The following is a 23,264-nucleotide window of genomic DNA, read 5'->3' as shown; positions in this document are numbered from 1 at the left end:
TACGTTTGTAAGAAACACAGTTCTGACACTAATTTAATATTTCTGTTATTGGGTAATCCTATAAAGGTACTCATTTAGAACAAGATGATGAGACAGATCTGTCAGTATGTGGAAGAAGATGAAGGTGATGAGAAAGGCTCCAGCTGCCCAGCAACACTTCCATGGATAAGAGGGTTAGGAACATGGATGGATGAATTCTTTATAAATCCAACATTTCTTCTGCTTCCACCTGTGAGGCTGCAGAAACGGGATAATCCGCAAAACATAACGGTTAAGTATGAGCTTGAATTACTTCCAAACTATTTAAATAATTAATTAACTGCTGATGCTTGGCATACAGGTATATAATGAAAAATGGTAATGCAAATAATGTTAATGTGGTAAAATCTGCTCCTCAATTATAGTCTGTCAAAACAGCTTATCATATTTAATACTTTTTAGATAGATAGACAGGACTCCATGTCATATTGGAAGTCTGACGTACTGTATATAGATTGAACAGGACCGGAGAAAGTACAGTCCCCTGCGGTGCCCCTGTATTGCTGCACACAATGTCAGACCTGCAGTTCCCAAGACATATTATATATATAGTCCACGATCCATGCCACCATTTTGTTTCAATATTTTCAGTATGTACTTTAATGGTAAACCTGTTATTAAACTTGAGCCTTAATATTTAATGTGGTCCATTACTTATAAAAACACATTAGTTACTTTAGCTTACTTTTTTTTTTTTTTTAAATTACCACTTTTGCTTAGATGGACATAATTTAAAACCTAATGAAAAGTACCATTTTTGTACTGCATTTTTTTTCTTTAATATTTGTGACTTCTCACTCTTCCAGATCACTCCATCATCTGCCAAAAAAAAGTAACTAACTTTGATACCAAAGTCAGACTAAGCCTACTATTCTGAGGGACTCAATTTCTAGTTTGGAGCTCTTTAGATCCTAATCCTTCTACTTGAATGTATAATTAGGTAAAAAAAGTCAAGTTCATTTATTCATGTTTCTTTCAGTTTACATAATAGTCTATAAAGCATAAGAAGTCTAAAAAAATGGCAGGATACCATTCAGTCCACTAAGTGCATTTGGTTTGCCAGTTGTTAACTTACTTCAATATTGTACCATGATATTCTTGCACAACATAGTATAAGCCTTTTGCAGGTCTAGAACAATGTCTATGACAACCTTATTACTCTCTTTAGGGACCACTTTCTATTTTAGAGCATGTTATTTTTCAGATTGTACCTAATTAAACAATTTCACCATGGATAAACTTCAGAAACAGCAGTTTGTTAATGTATTATTATAGTACTCTCTCATAGTAACTCTTTGAGTTCCATGATAAAGGGAGTATAGCAAACATCTCTCAAAACTTACTGCAAGTTTTCCTTATTTGAAAAATATCTGAACATATTTATCATTAAAACATGTATTATTAATTTAAAATTCTGTAACACCTTAATACATGTGGGTGATTTAGCATTTTTGTAAAGGAATAGATAAGAACACCTACTTGGACCAATCTTTTTATTTTACAAAGCACTTTAGGAGCTGACAGAACAATGCCCAATTCGCTATAAAAGTCAAACTCTAAATTACTTTCCAAAAGAGAGTATTTATTCAAAGAATGTCTCACTGTGGTATAAATAATCTACTCTCTATATATAAAATCCTAAGCCTAAAAGTGCAATGATTTTGTGCATCGATTTTATGTCACTTTTTTGTTACGCTTTAAATCAGGCTTACCTTATAACCTACTTATAGATGTTTGGTATCATTCTTTTTAGAATTTATCCAACTTCATTGTGATGTTGTTAGATTTTCAGATTCTTATTCCGTTTTTAAATTATAAACTAAAACATATCAAGAACTCACGTCCTGCGAGACGAGACTTTGTGCCAAAAGATTTAACCACGCCCGGGACCAGAAATAAAAGACAAAGAGTAGATGACAAAGACAGTTGCTGTACAGGCTTTTAAAATGTTTGAAGCACCGTGCGAGATGCAGATCACACAGTACGGCAGCAGCAATCCAGCAGCTGATCGAGCAAAGAGGAGGTTTAAAAAAAAACAAAAATAACCACTATTTGTTTCCCATTGCATCACCATTTAAGAGGGGGTTTTGGAGGAACGGCCGTGTCTCCTTGGGCTGCGTTCAGCCCCCTTTTCACAACGCGTGCGGCAGAGATACGAAGTGGTGGGTGCGTAGAGCAGGCTGGAGGGTGGCGAACGAAGCAAGCAGTGGGAAACCCCTAGTCTATTAATAAATTATTGATCTACAGTGTTATTTACTTACTATTATACTCACACTTAGCCATGAAGCTTTGTAAACGGTTTTTTTTCTTTGACAATTTAATTGCATTTGTAAGCTCAAACATTCAGTTTCTATAGCCACAATAGCTTCAAAATCTTCTTTTGGATGTTACCAGGTACTGTGCATTAGCCTGCATTCTCAGCGCTAACAATTATTTTCAGAGTACATAAGAAAATTAAGTATGATGTTTAAAAAAAGTATTCTCTTTGTTACCTGGCAATTTAAGATCACTAGAAACTGAATATGACAAGCAGATCTAACAATATGATGACTGAATATTTTAGTCCATGTAAAACCATATGAAATTAGGCATTTAAGTATAACAAATGTACACAGCTCAGGAAATACATTCATATTTTAGGGGGGTGACTTAAAGATTTGTGTATGTTTAAAATCAAGTATTTACTCTAATAAAATCTTGTGTAGATGTCTACAGATAGGTTTCCACACAGTGCTGCAAATTAAGAAAGTTTAAGCTCCAGATCACCACCTCCAAACTGAATAATCAGAAAATAATTGATTGTCCTTACATGGAACTGAATAAATATTTGCTTACTAATATTTTACCTTAACAATATGTTTGAAAAAGCTGGCAGGAAAAAAACAAGCTACACAACAATGTGTTTTTGTGATAAGTGGCAATAACAAAAAACATAAGGCATTCTAAGGACAATATTATCTTTATTTCTGTGGAATAATAAATTATTGACATTAACATATTATAATGTTATTTTAGGGGACAATGTTTACACTCCCCAGACCTACACTGAGATGCATACAAGTCCGTCATGACATACAGGTCAACTTGTAGAAATCCGTTTAAGGGCAGCCAGTAAGGACTTCTTCAAGAATGTTTCATTCAACATCAACACATGTGACAATGTGTTTTTATGTGCCACAGTTACCTAAAAAAATGGAAAGGCAGAGAAAAAAATACATAAAATGTCTTATGAGAATCACAGTTTATAAAACCAGGTTGTAGTATAACAACATTAGAGGTTAATTTAGAAACTTTAATCATAAAGAGGGAAAGCGCATGTACAAACCCTTTTATACTCAAGTTTAGGTGGTCTCTTGGTCAACTCCAATCTAACCTAATGTGTTAGTATGGACCAGGGTTAAAGAGTACAAGACTACTTCAGAGTGTGAAAGTTCCACAGGCTCTGAAGGGTATTGTGGTGACTCAAAATAAGAGTAACAATTACAGAGAATTAATTTATTTCTCATATATCATTTTAAGGTTAACAAGAGAATTAATTTATTTCTCATATATCATTTTAAGGTTAACAAGTATGTTCTCAAACACATGTCTACACTCATTCAAATGACAAGTGAGTGGTTAAAAAAACTTACTTTACTGTGGTACTTTGTTAGAAAGGTCAGCAGCATCTTTGCAAACTTCATTGACTTGCTAAAACCAGATGCTTCTTGGCCAAACTTATTGATAATCTGGTCAAGTAGCGAGGAACTCGGCTCCACCTGTACAAAAACAGCCGTTAACCAAAAGAAAGTCATAGATTTACATGTTCATTCATCCACCAAGCCTGTGAAAAGCACTCTACTGGTCACAGATGGATTTGTGTCATTTAAAAATTCTTTATAAATAAAACCAATTATTTTTTAATGAACAAAATGCCAAATAGGAACAAGGCATAATTAAACAATTGGAAGAACAAACAAACATAACCTTTCTATCCAACAAGGAATGAACCACAGACAAAACCTCTTCATTCCATGTTATAGTCAGTACCTGCCTGGATACAAAGCACAAAAAAAAAAACAGTAAATAACATTTCTGCTCCTCTTCCACACTACAAAGATGACAAATTATTGTTAAAGAAACATAAAGTCATGTATTTAAAATTTTGGTTAAAACTATTTTAATTATTTGAATATTGAATATAGTGTTAAAGTAAATTAAAAAGATGAAGGGAAGATATACAAGGATCTGCAGTGGCAAACTTAGCCTGGTCCATGATCATTTCTGATTCATTCCAGGAGGCCTGATGAGACAAATGGCCTAATTAGAAAACATTTTATAATATGTAGAGATCTTCATTCATGTAAGCTGTGGTTTTTGCTGGCTTAAAGCTAAAATAATTTCAACATATGCACTCCAATTTTAATTTATTTAAGAGAAGACAGCACTTGAAGATAAATACATTTCATACTCATATCTACACGAATGGTACAAGGATGGCATGAATTAATTAATTAATGAGATAAATTGAAAAACTGATGAAAAAAGGGGAGGTCAGGAAGAATGAAATAAACGTTCTAGGCATTAAGAAGTTATATAAAGTTGTTAAACTTGATATTGTAAACGTGTCAAGGTTTTACTTCTAGTTCTGAACATGAAATCCGCTGGCAAAACCATCTAAATAATATGTAAGTTAGAAAATTTAGAACCTAATTTCTCCAAAATAACACTGAGTAGAGTTTTAAAGGACCCTAAAATCCTACTGTCTGTATTTTTAGATATGTGCATGAGACAGTTCTGCCTCATGCAGATTAAACAAAGTAAGCAGCTTGATCCACAATTTGAAAATCAGGACTATGAAATCCAAAGTTTAAGATCACGCAAGTTGTCATGCATGTGAAGACAAAGGAGGAAGCACGAATGGGAAATTGTAGTCAATACCAATGCCTTACTGTCACCCTCCATGTTTTACTCACACTGCAATAATAACACACATAGTCTGACACATAATACTTATATACATTTCATATTACATTACACATCAATTTTGCCGACAATCATAAATCATGAAGAAAATTAAACTAATATTTAATGGGCTGATGAGTATAGCATACCTACTCAAAAACTAAAATGTTGTATTCAGGCTCTAAACACTCCATTATCAGTTTGCAAACAAGTTCCATCTGATTAGTCCCTAGAAACAAATAAAATAAAAGTAAATGAGTTTCAAGCACAGACAAGGTTAACCAATGAAGCATGTGTGTATTTTACATTTATTGTGCAAAATACAAAAAAGTTTTTAATTCTGCAACTGCCATTGCCATGCTCAGCTTGGTTTGTTGGTACCTGGAGCTGCCACTGCAGTCCCACAAACCAACCAAACTCAAAAGGCTTCCTTCTTTAATCCAAAGGCTCCCTTTACTGCTGGCTTCCACCACCAGGGTTTGGAGATTTCCAGGCACCAATGGCCCAATGTCTGCAGCTCTGCTCAGCTGCCTCAGCAGTGGAGACATGGAACATGGCCCATTCAGGTTCAATGCCCCAGACCTCCCTAGGAATGAAAGAAATATTCATCCAAAGGTGCAAGCTGTACGTCTTTAGGATGGGGTTCGTCTGCCACACACTTGGCATACGCTTGAAAATGGTGCTCTTTATGGACGAGGTTTGACTAGCTCAAAAGTCCAATAACAAAGTATTGTTCAGGTTCACATCAGGTAGGTTGTTCATCCCATTCAACCCCTTCCAGGTTTCGCTCTCACTGCTCATGTAAGCACTAAAGTTTCTCAGTAGAACGAAAGTCCCCAATGGGATCACCTACCAGCACTCCCCACAAGATCTCCAAGAAGGCCAAATACTCTGACCCAACTATCAGTGCATAAGCACAAATGAGAATCAGAACCCTCCTCTTGGGTCAAAGTCGTGGGGAGGCAACCCTCTTGTCCACTTGGATAAACTCCAATATGCACATGCTAAACTTGGGGGCTTTAAATAAGGCCAAAACTGCTCAAAGCTTCTCACGCTAGGCAACTTTATAGTGGTATGAAGTTCAGCCCCTCTCCAGGAGTTTAGTCCGATAGCCTATGCTGTACATTTGGGAGAGGCAGATAATGTCTAAACAGGTCCTCTCTACTTCCTGCACTACCTCGGGTTCCTTTCAAGCCATAGAAGTCACATTCCCTGTCCCAACAGTCAGTTTCATTAGCTGGAGATCGGTCCGCCAAGACACCTGCCTTTGACCACCATCCAGGCCACAATGCTCCAAGACTGTTATGGCTCCACCTGCAGATGGCTGTCCCACTGGAGGATGGACCCATGTTACTGACTTGGGCTGTGCCTGACAGAGTCCCATGGTTAAAGGCCCAACCACCAGGTGCACATCAATGACATCGAAGCGATTGTGGGAAATCGTCAGGTGACTCAGGAGGGAGCTGCAGTGCTTTGCCCATGCAGTTTATGGATGGAGTGCTGCTGACCTCACAAGGGGATATAATCGAGCGGTGGAAGGAACACTTTGAGGACCTCCTAAATCCCAATGACATGCCTTCCTTTGAGGAAGCAGAGTCAAAAGATTTGAATGATGATGTCACTGATGTAATTAAAAAAATTCCTTGGGGGTTGGGCTCCAGGGGTGGATGATATTTGCCCCGAGTTCTTAAAGGCTCCTGGATGTTGTTCAGCTGTCTTGGTTGACAACCACTGCATGGAGGTCAGGGACAGTGCCTCTAAATTGGTAAAACATGGCATTAGTCTCCAACTCTAACAAAGAGGACCACGGGATGTGTTCCAACTTTACGGGGAATTACACTCAACTTCCCTGAGACGGTCAATGCCAAGGTTCTGGAAAGAAGAAACTGGCTGTTGGGCGAGCCTCATATTCAGGAGGAACAATGTGAATTTAGTCTCAGGTACAGAACATTGGACCAGTTTCGATTTTACATACACAAGGATTCTGGAATATTCATAAGAGTATGCCAAACTAATCTACATGTGTTTTGTGCACTTGGAAAAGGTATATGACCACATAACGTGGGGTACCAAGCCAGCTGTTGTTGGCTATTCAGTCCCTGCAAAACCGGAATGAAAGTTTGGTTCGCATTATTGGCAGTAAGTCAGGCTTGGCACCAGGGCTGCTCTTTGTCTCTGATTCTGTTTCAAAGAAGGAAGGGTGTCAAGTTTGGTGACCTCAGGATCACATCTCTGATTTTTTTGGATGATGTGGTCCTGCTGGCTTTATTGAGCTGTGACTTTAGACATGTACTGAGAGGCAGTTTACAGCAAATTGTGAAAGAATTAGATCGCAGATACAAGTGGCAGAAATAAGTTACCTTCGCAAGGTGGCTGGGCTTAATGTTAGGTGAGAAGCAAAGACATTCAGGAGGAGTTCAAACTAGAATCACTACTCCTCCACATGAAAATGAGTCAGCTCAGTGATTTGGGCATCTGATTGGAACTCTTCCATGGAGAGGTGTTTCGGCATGTCTAACAGTAAGGAGACCTTGGGACAGACTGGGGACAAGATGGAGAGATTCTCTCTCTTGGCTGGCCTGAAAATGCCTCCTTATTCCACCAGAGGAGCTGGAGAAGGTGATGGGGAAAAGGGATGTCTGGGTATCATTGCTTAGACTGCTGCTCCCATGACCCAGAGAAATGGCAGAAAATAAACGGATGGATGAAAAAAAGTAACAAACTTTTCCAGTTAAATTTACAGTACCTTTGTTATCTGCTTGCAATACAGGGCTGATTATAGAGCAGCAGGTGGGTCGAGGGTAGTGGCCACAGAACATTGTCAAAGCTACCATAAGGAATCGAGAGGCAGGTTCTGTGAGGGTCAACACCTGGAATATTTTGGAAACCAAGAATGTAACAAATGCTACCTTAAGGTTTTCATCACAAAAAATGAAAAACTTCTCCCATGTGTAATAACTCAACAAAGGATAAAAAAAAAAACAACTCAGGTTGTATTTGCATATATTTCATAACTTGACTTTGTTGTTCCTAAATTCATAAGAAATCTGACAAACAGGAGGCGACCATTCAGTCCATCAAGCTCATCTGTTTAGCTCATTAGTCATTATCTTTTGAAAAAAAAAACAAAATTCAAATTATTGTTGAGGATACAACAAATGAAAAAAAATCACCTTATTAAGGAAGAGGTTCCTGACAAGAACAGTTGCAGAACTATAGCTGAGATCTGTGGCTATCGCCAGCAATTGGCTACAGAACTGTGGCAACACCTGCTCAGGTACATCAGAGAGACCCAGAGCCTTACAAAGTAGTCCCAACTGCAAAAGTAAAAACAAAATATTTAAATAAGAAACTGATAATGATGAAAGAAACACATTTTCTGTGGTTATCTATTTATCATAGTTGAAGCATTAACCAAAGGTTGCAACACAGAAAGAAGAAAAGTCTTTTAAAAAAAAGATTTCTTGTCTTCGATCCAACATAAAAAATAGAAAGCAAAAGAACAGTCAGTTAGCAAAGTTTCTACTCTTAGCAGTTTAGAAAAAAGAAAAGAAAAAACATGTAATTCCTGAAAAGCTTTAGTTTTTAGATGATTAAGTACTTTTAGCAAAGTATTTACTTAATCCTGCAGTATAATTGACTAAAAAAAAAAAAAACTTTTCTTCAAATTAGCATTCTACTATTTGTATATGTGTATTATGTACTGTACAGTAAGTGCATATTGATCCTTTATACATTATTTTTTATACATTTAGTTTCAAAGGGTTTAGCAAAACTATTATATGAGCTGTTTGGAAAAGACAGGCATTACAAGTATTTGTATAAACTAACAATCATAAATATAAATTATCATTTTCAATATTTGGCTGAAAATCGTTTACAATTAAGGCCTGCCTGAAGTCTGGAACCCACACCATATTTAAGTGCTGTGTTTAAAATCAGTGATGCTTTGCCAGTCCATCACTGTAGATGTCATTAGTTGTTGCTTGCTCATTGCACTTTTTGCCGTAGGTTTTGTCTTCAGCAAGTGAAGTGCATGTGCAATTGAGTTGAAGTCAGATGATTGACTACTGCTTTGGCCAGCAGTCATGTAATCAATAAACACTAGTGGATGACTTCCATTGCCATAACACTACCTCCCCCATGTTTCACAGATGATGTGGTATTTATTGTATCATGAGTTGTTTCTTCTATTCTGCATACTCTTCTCTTTCCAATATTCTGGTATATTTTTCTTAGTTTCCTTTGTCCAAAGAATGTTTTCGGGCAAAGCCTAATCTGTCTTACCTATACTTGAGGTTTACCAGTGGTTTGCACCTTGTGGTAAACCCTCCGTGTTCACTTTCATGAAGTCTTATCCTGATTGTAGACCAAAGAGTGTTCTTGGTTTGTCCAAATGTTGTGAAGCGGTTCTACTTCTCAAAGTAAATTCTGCAACCATCCAGAGCAGTTTATCTTCTGTGGTTTTCCAGACTTTCTGGTGATACAGCGTTCACCAGTGCATTCCTTCTTTTTAATAGTTGATCTGACAACTCATTGTGTTTCTGGTATCTCTCTAAAGGGTTTGTTTTGTTTTCTCAGCCAAATGGACTGTTTGTGCTTGCTGATACTGAAAGTTCACAGTGACAGCTTCCAAATGCAAATTCTAAACTTGGAATCAATTTCCGACCTTTCACCTACTTAATAGTTAATGAAATAATGAAGGAACTGCTCCCAACTGGTTATGGAACAGCTTGTCAGTCAAATGTCCATATACTTTTAAGCCCCTGGAAATGGGTGGGATAGCTGTGCAGAAAAACGACAGTCATTCCTAAATGGCTTATACGATATTTTTGGTGAGCCCCTTATGTTAAAGCTGAAAGTGTACACTTCAAGTACATAATGATTGCTTTATTTCAAATCCATTGTGGTGGCGTACAGAGCCAAAATTATGAAAATTGTGTCACAGTCCAAATAATTATTGACCTGACTCAGTGTGTGTGTATGATTGTATGTGTATATATATATATATATATATATATATATATATATATATATATACATACCTGCATTCATGCATCAACCTTCTGAACCCACATATTTCAGTTGTAAGGCTACATGGGATACTAATTCAGCTCTTCTAAATTCTCAGAAGCACTGATAAAGTGGATCTAGAAGTTTTCTTTCAACTAAACAGCAAATCACATACTTGAGGACAGCAGTGGAAATTATGGGGAAGTACATTTAAGGCTGAACCAGTAAGCACTTTATGCAAACAGTGGTGGGTATCTTGAAAAAAATAATGAGTCATGTAATTGAATCATAAATATCAGTAACCTTTAAAAAGTCCCTGGATGAGACACAGTTTAGCTATTAGTTGTCAAACTTATGTTCTTAATTCAAGGTCTCACAGAACCAAAGCTCACCCCAGGGGTATTAACCAGAGGACTGGAATAAATCCTAGACAGTGTACCAGGGCATCACAGGGTACACACATGCAAATTGTCCTACTATTCCAGTTTAACATGGGCAATTACTCAAGCAAGTATGTCTTTGGGATATAGATGGTGGAAATTTCAGGCAAGTTGCAGAACTTACAGGTGTAAAGTTTTCTTAATAGATAGAGAGACAGATATATGTACTTACAATACAAGAAATAATAATAATAGTTGTTTGGACACACAGCCTCTGCTTAGGCATTTAACAGTGTATTAGTTAACAGACTACAGTACATTTTGGAAGAATGAGACAAAGGTCAAAAATACAATAAAACTATAGTAGTATATTCTCTTGGACAACCTGTTTAACAGTTTTATCAAAATACTCCCTGAAAGCTTAGGATTCTATAAATGCAGCAGAACCTGGTAATTCTAAACATTATGTATTTTGAAACTGTATTTCTCTTTTAATAAGTGGCCATTGATCAGCATTTTTTAACAAGAACAGCTCTAAGTATTAGTGATGAGTCAGACTATTGTAAACCTGAATTGATGGCGAAACTTCAATACTCGTGTTACTAAAAAAATTGCAAAACATATTTTCCAACCAGTGAAATGTGTCAAAATTATTACCATTGAACTGTAAAACAAAATGTGTCTGTTTCACTTGTTACACTTAATTGTGTTTTATATTTATGTCCTTAGCAGCCCCTTAAAAAGAACAAGCTTTGTAACATAAAATCTTTTTTCCTTTTGTACATTTATTATTTATAAAATGTAATCTTTAGTGCATTTATATTAAATTTAACCCAGAAATGCACTATTGTTGCATTTACAACCTAACCGGATTCATACCCTAAAAAAAATTAACCTGTCCAACATGACTTTTATCACATAAACACAATTTTGCAGTATAATAATGCATTGTTTTTAATCATGTTACTTAAAATACGGTGGAACCATGTTACAATCATAATAACTGTGCCAAGTTTAATTTAGAATGAATCAAATATTTTTGACTTATGTCCACACACTCGCTTCCCTAAATACTGAAACTAACTCAATGACATTTAAACATCACTAGAAAAAAATTAACCAATCATGCCCAAGAAGCATGTAAATCTGTTGATAATTCAAAGTTTTGACCCCATCACAATACTTTCCTTGTAATATGTAGAGATTCAGGTCACTCTATGAGTTAAACAAAAAACATAGAAATACTTAAAATTGTGAGACTGCAGAGGTCTAGGTTCTAGGTTGACATAAATGATTTAAATGTTATGAACAAGATATTGGAGAGTCTATAAAGTGAAGACTATTATTCAGTAAGACATACTGCTTACTCCCAAGTTTCTATACAGGGACAGTGTCATATTTTCAATGCCTCTGTAATCAAAAATAATATTCTCACCTGAACAGGATTACACTCATTGAAAATACGCAAATCCTCAGGCGAGATCAAATCCAGCTTCTAAATACAAAAAAAATATATATTAATTTACAATATAAGGTAACACAAAAGGTTTATTGAGAATGAAAGATTATTCACAAACAAAGCTGCTGACCTCCAAATTTGTTTCAATCAATTCTTTGATTCTTGGAACATACAACTGTAAAAAATAAAAACAGCAAAAGTTAACATGACATGCCTTCTGAAAGTTGAAAATCCATTGATTTACCATTTTATAATCCACACAGACAATAAAACAGATGTACCAATCACAGCAGCATAAGCTTTAATGCTGTTGCTTTTTCTGGTCTTTCACTGGATAAACACAAGTTCACTCTCCATCTCTCTCACACACACAAACACACTACAGTAGGCCTGTCGGATTAAATGTTAATATTACTAAGATAATTCAGGTGCGTTTGGAAAAAAATATTTTATTTGATGACAAAATGTGACATCTACTTAAAAAACAAAGATAAAGTTTTCTACCCCACACTAATTTCAGCATCGTGGTACTACAGACAAGCTATGCAGTACTGCTGTATTTTACACATCTCACTTCAAAGATCAGCCATTTCAGAATTGTGACTGGTTAGCCATCATCATAAAGCAGCCTTCTGCTTCTTAAACAAACCCCTTTACAATGCTTTCTGGCACAGATTTTACTACACTGCTGCTCTGCTTTTTGAACAACAGGTGTGCTATGAGCACATTTTTAAAGCAATTCTCCAGCACCATAAAAGTATGATTTTGCTTCTGATCCTGTTGTAGTTGATTTTAAAAACCCAATGGAAAATAATTTACATATTTCTGATTTTTATTTTATTATTATTATGTCTTTAAAAATCGACATTGAAAAAGCATTTTAAATGTCAGTTATACGCATTTAGCTACATCGCCAATATGCAACTCCTGGTTTGTCATATAAAGCCTGAAACAAATGTGTAATACGCATTTTTGATGCATCTATTAAGGAAGAAAAAAGTACACCATTTAGTTTAATCATGAATGTTATTTCTTAACTGCTTGCTCCCTCCTGCGGCACTCAATTCGCAACTTGCACAACAAACTTATCAAATCTGGTCCACATACTATTTATACTCCCCAGGTTTTAAAACTTACTATAGCGTATGCTTCTTTGCCTTGTTGATTTTGTCTGGACTTCTTATGTTCATTACAGACTGTGCAAAACTGCGTCCAATTCTAAGTTCTTTACGATTACATCAATTTGCATGCACAGAAAATCATGATTTTGTTATGGGAAATGTCACTTTTGTCTGAAAGCTGTGTCTTTTAAACAAAAGTCCACGAGTTATAAGCAATTCTTGCTTTCAGACTCACAGCAAGCACAAAAGTAAAAAAAAAAATAAAAAAATTACAAAAAACAGGTACAGTTATCTTTAATAATAAAAGGCAAAGCCCTCACTCACTCACTCATCACTAATTCTCCAACTTCCCGTGTAGGTAGAAGGCTGAAATTTGGCAGGCTCATTCCTTACAGCTTACTTACAAAAGTTGGGCAGGTTTCATTTCGAAATTCTACGTGTAATGATCATAACTGGAACCTATTTTTCTCCATATACTGTAATGGACTTCAGCTCAATGGCCGTGGGGGGCGGAGTTCCATGTCACATCATCACGCCTCCCACGTAATCACGTGAACTGACTGTGAACACAGTACGTAGAAAACAAGGAAGAGCTCCAAAGAGCACTGAAGAAAAACGCATACAAGCTTATTCATAAGTGCAGCTACTGCAGAAACAAAGCATGGTGTAAACCGTAAGTTTAAATTAAGTTTATGGACACGCTCCTGCTGCCGTTTGTCATGCCTTGGTCGAATATTTTATTTGCGAGTTTAATGAGAAGACACGAGGTATAAACAAGACTTTGGATCACTTTGTAACGGAGTTAAAATTGCTGTAGCGAAAAACTTTTTAAGTGCCGGGTCTTAGCTAACATTAAATAAAGCCGTGGACATTGCAACATCACACAAGAGAGCAGCTCACGTGAACTGACTGAATGCAGTACGAGTGATCACTTCCATGCATCAAACCTGCTCAAAAAACGCATTACACAATTGACAAGGTAGGAAAAGAATATGCTCCGAGCTGAGCCTTACAGCTAACGCGGTCTTGCGGAAGCAACTTCATCACACTGCCACCAAATACTCACAGAAAAATCTACAAATTAATACACACGCTGTCTCTAAGAGTTTCTCCACACTCGCATCCCTGTTATACCCTCTGATCTCTCATTTCAATTCAAATGCCTCCAATTTCCAGTAAGGCTCTGCTTCGCGATGAAAAATATGAGCAGGCAGTCAGCTAAAGAAGGGAATCAGTAAATATCTATAATCGTAATAAACGGACAAAATTACAAAAAAAATATGTTGTGTGTATGTATATCTATCTATCTATCTCTATCTATCTCTATATATATATATATATATATATATATATATATATATATATATATATATATATATATATATATATATACATATACACTATATAAATACCAGCCAATACCAGAGAAGTAGTGTGTTAAAGAAGCAATGAAAAGAAAAGGAAACATTTTGAAAATAACGTAACAGGATTGTCAATGTAATTGTTTTGTCACTGTTGTGAGTGAGTGATGAGTGTTGTTGTCATATATATATATATATATATATATATATTTACACACACACACACATAAACATATATATACACATATACACATATATATATATATATATATATATATATATATATATATATATATATATATATATATATATATATATATATATATATATATATATATATATATATATATATATATATATACACACACACATATATAAACATATATATACATATACATACATATCTACATATATACACACACAGCTATTTCAGATCAGTGCAATACGCTGCTTGTTAAAACGGATAACTCCGCTCTTACGTGCAAGTCTGCGTGGATATTATGAACTATCGATTTGTTCAAGTTCTATTTAAATTTTAAATAGAAGGAATTTTTATTTAGTCGACAGAAATATCTTTGGTAGGAATGGTAAAAACAGACAGGAATATTATTCCTGAATAAATCAACTCAAACCTTAAACAACTTATATTTTGCTCTCCATAAAATATATCCTGTCTAAATTATACAAGTTAGAAATAAAGTAAGCGTTAAAAGAACAAACATTCAAATTTCTTTACTCTTATGTAATTTTATATAAAAATAAACTTAGATTTTAAATATCCCAAAAGATTTTGCTCTCCATAAAAATATATCCTGTCAAAATTATACAAATTCAAATATGAACATGCTGCATAACAAAACCTGGAAATATAAATAAAATGTGTTCCTTTCAGCAATAACAAATCAAATCATTCAGTTGTCTTTGCTCATATGTCATTTTAGAGCTGGACGCCTGGCATCTTTTTTTGGCCACAGGTTCGTTTCTGTTTGGTGTGAGGTTCTGTGTTGTGGAGATTCTCAGGATGGATTGCAGGTGCTCATCAGTGAGGCTGACTCCTGTGTGCTGTTTTGTTAGTCTTTATCACTGAGAAGAGCTTCTCACACAGATATGTGCTACCAAACATGCACAAGGTTCGAGCCGCATGTAGACGGACTTTTTTTGTTCTTCAAAGTCACCAAAGCGGCGTGCAAACTCAGTGCGCAATGCGCTCAGTTTATCAGCAAAGTGCGTATTTGGGAACACCGTAGTGACGACTTGGTTTAACATTACTTGGCAACAGGGAAAGTGAGGCAAGGTGTACTGGTGCATTTGTGTCTCCCATAAAAGCAGCTTCACTTGAAATCACTTTGTGATTGTGCACGGTATCTGTAATTACAGCCACATTAGCTCCACAAATGAGACACACGGGTTCAGTAAACATATACTCAGCCTCCCATCGGTTTTTAAAGGCTCTATTTTCAGAATCAACTTTTCTCTCCAGCATCGTGTGAGCTAGCTTCGCAATAACTTGCAGCATCATAAGCTAGACTTGATTAACGCGGTAAGTGTTGGGCAAGGCAGCTGAAGCGCTGCATTATGGGATCTGTAATTTATTGTGTTACCAGCGCTTCATATACCCGGGCCATTAATAACAATAATACAGTATATAAAATGATCTTGCGGGCCGGATGTGGCCCGTGGCCCTTGAGTTTGACACATATGGACTAAATAGAACTTGAAAAGATATATTTTTTCAAATGTGATCGCGCAATTCAGATAGAGTTGACGCGCACTACAGCCTGCATGCCTCAATAAGTCATCCTCCCCTCGCTCTTACTTTTTTACCGTTCATCTAATGAATACACTGAGTATGGCTTTACCAAAACAATCATTGATGGCGAATAAAGTATCCATTATTAGAGTATGTAGATCGGGATATATATATACATATATATATACCCGCGTATCGCAGCGGAGAAGTAGTGTGTTAAAAAAGCTAGAAAAAGAAAAGGGAACATTTTAAAAATAACGTAACATGACTGTCAATATACAGTATTTGTTTTGTGAGTGTTACTGAGTGTTGCTGTCATCAAGGATTTGATTATCATTATTTCTTTCAATCAGGCTCGTATTTGTAGGATGTGTTGTGTTCAAGTTACATTCTGTGTTTGTCAATCGTTGTAAAGATGTCAGGTTTCATTCATCGATTCGTTTATTACTGCATCAATAAACAGCTCGTCTTCTTCTTTATCTGAGACCTGACACACTGCATGCACGGGTTTTTTTACACTGTCTTCCTTTAGCGGGACATTGACTTTTTCCACCGTGTGCTTTGTTTCCGCAGTAGCTGGATTTATGAATATGCTTATCAGACGCTTCATATTTTTTGCTGCCTTTTCAATTGTGTAATTTCCGCAGTAGCTGGATTTATGAATATGCTTATCAGACGCTTCATATTTTTTGCTGCCTTTTCAATTGTGTAATTCGGTTTTTGTTCAGCGCTCTTTGGAACTGTTGCTTTTATCTGTGCACTCGCCAGTTCACGTGAGCCGCTCGGTGTACATGCATCGAAGGTTCCCAGCTGTGCTGGTGCCATCTCGTGCTATGTCCATGGCTGTATTTAATGTTACCTTAGTCCTGGCACTTAAAACTTTCTCTCGCAGTTTCGCTGAGTTTGTGCCAAACACCACCCTGACCATCTCATCTTCCTCTCCATAAGCACAGTCCTTAACCCGTGAATATTTAGTGGGAGTTTGCTATTGGATTGCCGCTGACGGACGGCCTTATATGGGCAGGCACTAAATTACAAACGCCAGCGGCAGCCTGTCTATGAACTTAATTTAAAGTGTAGGTTTACATCGTGCTTTGTTTCCGAAGTAGCAGAACTCATAAATATGGTTGTATATGTCACTCGCTCGCTTCTTATTGTTTCGCTGCCTTCTCAATTATATAATGCATGTTTTCTTCAGCGCTTTTGGAGGTCTTCCTGGTTTTCTATGTACTGCGTGATTACGTGAAGGCGTGATGATGTCACACGAAACTCCCCCGGCGTTCAAGCTCATCTCCATTACAGTAAATGGAGAAAAACAGCTTCCAGTTATGACCATTACGCGTAGAATTTCGATATAAAACCTGCCCAACTTTTGTAAGGAAGCTGTAAGGAATGAACCTGCCAAATTTCAGCCTTCCACCCACACGGGAAGTTGGAGAATTAGTGATGAGTCAGTGACTGAGTGAGGGCTTTGCCTTTTATTAGTATATATATATATATCCAACGAGTACTACAGTCGTCTGCTAGGGTTGAACAACTGGCTACAGGGTTTCTGCAAGAAGAAGGATGTCGGCTTCATCAACAATTGGAATCTCTTTTTGGAAAGGCGCGTCTCTTCAAGCGTGATGGCCTGCATCCGAACAGTTTCGCGCCGGGTCCTCTCCGAAAACATATCGAAGGTAATTCGTTTTTCTTGACTATCTATCTCTGCTCTTAACCCCTTCCGAAATAATACTGCTGTGCCAGGACATGATGAATGTTTAATAGAGTCTTCCGTTAAAGTTCACACCATTAATACTGTAATAAGCAATCTCAATGCACGTAGAAAACCTAGGAAATACGGCATAAACTCCAATAATCTAATTAAAATCACTATTTTAGAGGAACAATGTATTAAAACTATAAAACAGATTGCAGATTAAACAAAAATATACACAGAGCGCTAATAATAATAATTTAGTTCCTATTCCAAATAACAATAACGCACATAGTACTCATCTCTGCACCTCCAAACATTAAATATGGCACTATTAAATGTCAGAGCTTTAACTAACAAAACGTTTTTATCAACGATCTTATTAGTGATAAAAATAGATCTTATTGCACTAAATGAAACATGGCTGAATTCAGATGCGCGTCAGTTTTAATCGAATCTGCCCCCGGATTACAGTTTTACTCATTCAAACCGCCAGGGAAAAGGGGCGGATTGGCTAACATTTACTCGAGCCGATTAAAATGTAAAGATGTCAGTTTTGGTAAGTTCAAGTCCTTTGAGTATCTCGCCGTTGTTATTCATGGAGATTCTCAAGTTCTAATACTATCCGTGTATAGACCTCCTAAATATAACGCGTCGTTTTTTGAGGAATTCTCTGACTTAATGTCAATTTTAATTACTAATTATGACACACTCCTAATAGTTGGCGACTTTAATTTTCATATAGATAATCAGTGTGATCTAAAAGTAAAAGAATTTATGAACCTCCTGGATTCTTTTGATTTGAGACAACTCATAAATCAGCCTACACATAAAGCAGGTCATACATTAGACTTAGTGATTACTAAAGGACTGAAAGTTGATATAAAACAGATCATTGATATTGGTCTATCAGACCATTTTCTTCTACTTTTTAATATAGAAATAATGATAAAAACACTCATGAGAAGCATATTGTTAAAAACGCTTCTTTGATTCGCAGCAGCTTTAAAACTTACAAACATTTTAAGCAATCAGTCCGTTTATAGTGCCAGCTATAATAGCGAGGACAATGTAAATAGTAAGGTGGAAAGATTTAATTCTAAAGTGAGAGCTGCTGTTGACATAGTTGCACCTGAAAAGACAGTGAAAAAATCTTCTAGCATTGTATACCATGGAAGACCCAAAGAGTGTCTGATTTAAAGAGAACATGCCGTAGAGCTGAGCGTCAATGGAGGAAGAGTAAACTTACTATCCACCACGAAATATTAAAAGTCAAAATAACAGAATACAATAACACTGTCCGTCTTGAGAGACGCTGCTATTTCTCTAATATTATAAATAACAATGCTAGTAATCCTAGAGTCTTATTTTCAACAATTGATCACCTACTAAACCCAGGTAGCTCAAAGGAATGCCTCCTAAGTGCTTCCAGTGAAACCTGTGAGGCTGTCGCTGTATTTTCAATCAAAAATTAATGATATTAGAAATAACATAGTATATCTCCCCAACACTAAGGATCCCCTAAACCCCAACATCCTGTTATAAACAAATTAAACTCTTTCACTAGGATAGATTTACCTGATTTACAAAAATAATATCTCAATTAAAACCCTCCACCTGCCCTTGACCCGATACCAACAAGGTTTTTCAAAGAAGTATCATGCGTGCTAATTGATAATGTTCTTGACATAGTAAATTCGTCACTAGATACTGGGGTCTTCCCAGACTGTCTTAAGACTGCTGTAGTTAAACCCCTACTTAAGAAACATAATCTTGACCCTCAGCTCTTGAAAATTTTAGACCCATCTCTAACTGCCCTTCTTAAGTAAAGTTCTAGAGAAGGCAGTCATTATGCAGTTAAATGACCACCTAAATAAACATGCTATTCTTGATAAATTTCAGTCAGGTTTTAGAACAAATCACAGCACAGAAACTGCACTCGTTAAAGTAGTAAATGACTTGCGGGTAAATGCAGACAGAGGCCATTTATCTGTTCTCATCCTCTTAGATCTGAGTGCTGCATTTGACACCATTGATCACAACATTCTTAGAAATCGCCTTAGTCAATGGGTGGGCCTCTCTGGCAGTGTCTTAAATTGGTTTGAATCCTACCTGACAGGGAGAAAATATTTTGTTAGTTGTGGGAATTACAACTCAAGACACATGATATCCAATATGGTGTTCCACAAGGCTCTATCCTGGGTCCGCTGTTATTCTCAATCTACATGCTTCCGTTAGGTCAGATTATCTCAGGGCACAACGTGAGCTACCACAGCTATGCTGATGACACACAGCTGTACTTATCAATAGCACCTGATGACCCGATTCTATTGATTCACTAACACAATGTCTGACTAGTATCTCAGAATGGATGAATAGTAATTTTCTCAAGTTAAATAAAGAGAAAACTGAAATTTTAGTGATCAGCAATAATGGATACAATGAGGCTATTAGAAATAAACTGGATACATTAGGATTAAAAGTCAAGACGGAGGTAAAAAGCTTAGGGGTGATTGTTGACTGTAATCTGAATTTTAAATCACATATTAATCAGATCATTAGGACAGCATTTTTCACTTAAGAAACATAAGTAAAGTTAGACCTCTTTATCACTGAAAGATGCTGAGAAATTAGTTCACGCTTTGTTTTCAGTCGACTAGATTACTGTAACGCACTCCTCTCAGGACTACCCAAAAAGATATAAATCGTTTGCAACTAGTGCAGAATGCAGCTGCTAGAATCCTAACTAGGAAAAGAAAATCAGAACACATTTCTCCAGTTTTGATGTCACTACACTGGTTACCTGTGTCATTCAGAATTGACTTTAAAATTCTGCTTATGGTTTATAAAGCCTTAAATAATCTCCCCATCTTATATATCGGAATGTCTGACACCTTATATTCCAAATCGTAACCTCAGATCCTCAAATGAGTGTCTCCTTAGAATTCCAAGAACAAAACTTAAAAGAAGTGGTGAGGCGGCCTTCTGCTGTTATGCACCTAAAATCTGGAATAGCCTGCCAATAGGAATTCGCCAGGCTGATACAGTAGAGCACTTTAAAACACTGCTGAAAACACATTACTTTAACATGGCCTTTTATAACTTCATTTTAATCGTAATTTAACTTAATCCTGATACTCTGTATGTTCAATTCATCGTAACAACTATTCATGGTGGCTCTAAAATCGGTACTGACCCCTACTCTCTTTTCTGTTTCTTTTTCCGTTTCTTTGTGGTGGTGGCCTCGCCACCTCCACCTACTCAAAGCTTCATGATGCTCCAACAATGATGGACGGATTAAAAGGAAGAAGTCTACGTGACCATCATCATCATCAAGCCCTTCCGTGAGAACCCTAAATCCAAAGAGGACTGTTTCATTTATGTTAGGTAGAATGCCCAGAGGGGACTGGGCGGTCTCATGGTCTGGAATCCCTACAGATTTTATTTTTCTCCAGCCGCCTGGAGTTTTTTGTTTTTCTGTCCCCTGGCCATTGAACCTTACTCTTATTCGATGTTAATGTTGATTTATTTTTTATAATTATGTCTTTCATTTTTCTATTCTTTAATATGTAAAGCACTTTGAGCTACTGTTTGTATGAAAATGTGCTATATAAATAAATGTTGTTGTTGTATATATTATATATATATGTGTATATATGTAGATATGTGTATATATATGTATATGTAGATATGTGTATATACATACATATACATACACACATACAGTGCATCTGGAAAGTATTCACAGCGCATCATTTTTTCCACATTTTGTTACGTTACAGCCTTATTCCAAAATGGACTAAATTCATTTTTTTCCTCAGAATTCTACACACAACACCCCATAATGACAATGTGAAAAAGTTTACTTGAGGTTTTTGCAAATTTATTAAAAATAAAAAAAGTTGAGAAATTACATGTACATAAGTATTCACAGCCTTTGCTCAATACTTTGTCGATGCACCTTTGGCAGCAATTACAGCCTCAAGTCTTTTTGAATATGATGCCACAAGCTTGGCACACCTATCCTTGGCCAGTTTCGCCCATTCCTCTTTGCAGCACCTCTCAAGCTCCATCAGGAAGGATGGGAAGCGTCGGTGCACAGCCATTTTAAGATCTCTCCAGAGATGTTCAATCAGATTCAAGTCTGGGCTCTGGCTGGGCCACTCAAGGACATTCACAGAGTTGTCCTGAAGCCACTCCTTTGATATCTTGGCTGTGTGCTTAGGGTTGTTGTCCTGCTGAAAGATGAACCGTCGCCCCAGTCTGAGGTCAAGAACGCTCTGGAGCAGTTTTTCATCCAGGATGTCTCTGTACATTGCTGCAGTCATCTTTCCCTTTATCCTGACTAGTCTCCCAGTTCCTGCTGCTGAAAAACATCCCCACAGCATGATGCTGCCACCACCATGCTTCACTGTAGGGATGGTATTGGCCTGGTGATGAGCGGTGCCTGGTTTCCTCCAAACAGGAGGCCTGGCATTCACACCAAAGAGTTTAATCTTTGCCTCATCAGACCAGAGAATTTTGTTTCTCATGGTCTGAGAGTCCTTCAATTGCCCTTTGGCAAACTCCAGGTGGGCTGCCATGTGCCTTTTACTAATAAGTGGATTCCGTCTGGCCACTCTACCATACAGGCCTAATTGGTGGATTGCTGCAGAGATAGCTGTCCTTCTGGAAGGTTCTCCTCTCTCCACAGAGGACCTCTGGAGCTCTGACAGAGTGACCATCGGGTTCTTGGTCACCTCCCTGACTAAGGCCCTTCTCCCCCGATCGCTCAGTTTAGATGGCCGGCCAGCTCTAGGAAGAGTCCTGGTGGTTTCAAACTTCCTCCACTTACGGATGATGGAGGCCACTGTGTTCATTGGGATCTTCAAAGCCGCAGAAATTTTTCTGTAACCTTCCCCAGAGTTGTGCCTCGAGACAATCCTGTCTCAGAGGTCTACAGACAATTCCTCTGACTTCATGCTTGGTTTGTGCTTTGACATGAACTGTCAACTGTGGGACCTTATATAGACAGTTGTGTGCCTTTCCAAATCATGTCCAATCAACTGAATTTACCACAGGTGGGCTCCAATTAAGCTGCAGAAACATCTCAAGGATGATCAGGGGAAACAGGATGCACCTGAGCTCAATTTTGAGCTTCATAGCAAAGGCTGTGAATACTTATGTACATGTGCTTTCTCATTTTTTTATTTTTAATAAATTTGTAAAAACCTCAAGTAAACTTTTTCACGCTTGTCATTATGGGGTGTTGTGTGTAGAATTCTGAGGAAAAAAATGAATTTAATCCATTTTGGAATAAGGCTGTAACATAACAAAATGTGGAAAAAGTAATGCGCTGTGAATACTTTCCGGATGCACTGTATATATACAGTATATGAATGACAGCAACACTCATAACAGTGACAAAACAATTACATTGACAACCATGTTTCCTTTTCTTTTTCATAATTTCTTTAATACACTACTTCTCCGCTGCGAAGCGTGGGTATTTTGCTAGTATA

The 23,264-nt window shown here is 36.9% G+C and overlaps 1 protein-coding gene across 3 annotated transcripts in view; it reads right to left on the bottom strand.

Moving 5' to 3' along the window:
• Positions 1 to 724: 724 nt before the first annotated feature.
• fance (FA complementation group E) overlaps positions 725 to 23,264 on the bottom strand; it is a 36,257-nt gene continuing 13,717 nt past the window's right edge. Inside the window, exons 4-12 of one of the 3 annotated variants that reach the window (XM_039748640.1) lie at positions 11,966 to 12,010; positions 11,812 to 11,871; positions 8,157 to 8,300; positions 7,730 to 7,853; positions 5,137 to 5,212; positions 4,006 to 4,072; positions 3,672 to 3,797; positions 3,084 to 3,223; positions 725 to 858 (exon numbers count right to left, since the gene is read on the bottom strand). In XM_039748640.1, the coding sequence (XP_039604574.1) occupies positions 3,119 to 3,223; positions 3,672 to 3,797; positions 4,006 to 4,072; positions 5,137 to 5,212; positions 7,730 to 7,853; positions 8,157 to 8,300; positions 11,812 to 11,871; positions 11,966 to 12,010 (747 nt within the window). In that variant the 3' untranslated portion in view covers positions 725 to 858; positions 3,084 to 3,118. Of the gene's footprint in view, positions 859 to 2,975; positions 3,224 to 3,671; positions 3,798 to 3,961; positions 4,073 to 5,132; positions 5,213 to 7,729; positions 7,854 to 8,156; positions 8,301 to 11,811; positions 11,872 to 11,965; positions 12,011 to 23,264 lie in introns of those variants that run through there. The other 2 variants (XM_039748639.1, XM_039748641.1) reach the window with 2 other exon arrangements.

This window comes from Polypterus senegalus, chromosome 3, assembly GCF_016835505.1.
Source record: "Polypterus senegalus isolate Bchr_013 chromosome 3, ASM1683550v1, whole genome shotgun sequence".
Lineage (NCBI taxonomy): Eukaryota > Metazoa > Chordata > Cladistia > Polypteriformes > Polypteridae > Polypterus > Polypterus senegalus.
The sequence above is the reverse complement of the archived record's forward strand: the minus strand, read 5'-3'. Positions and strand labels throughout refer to the sequence as shown.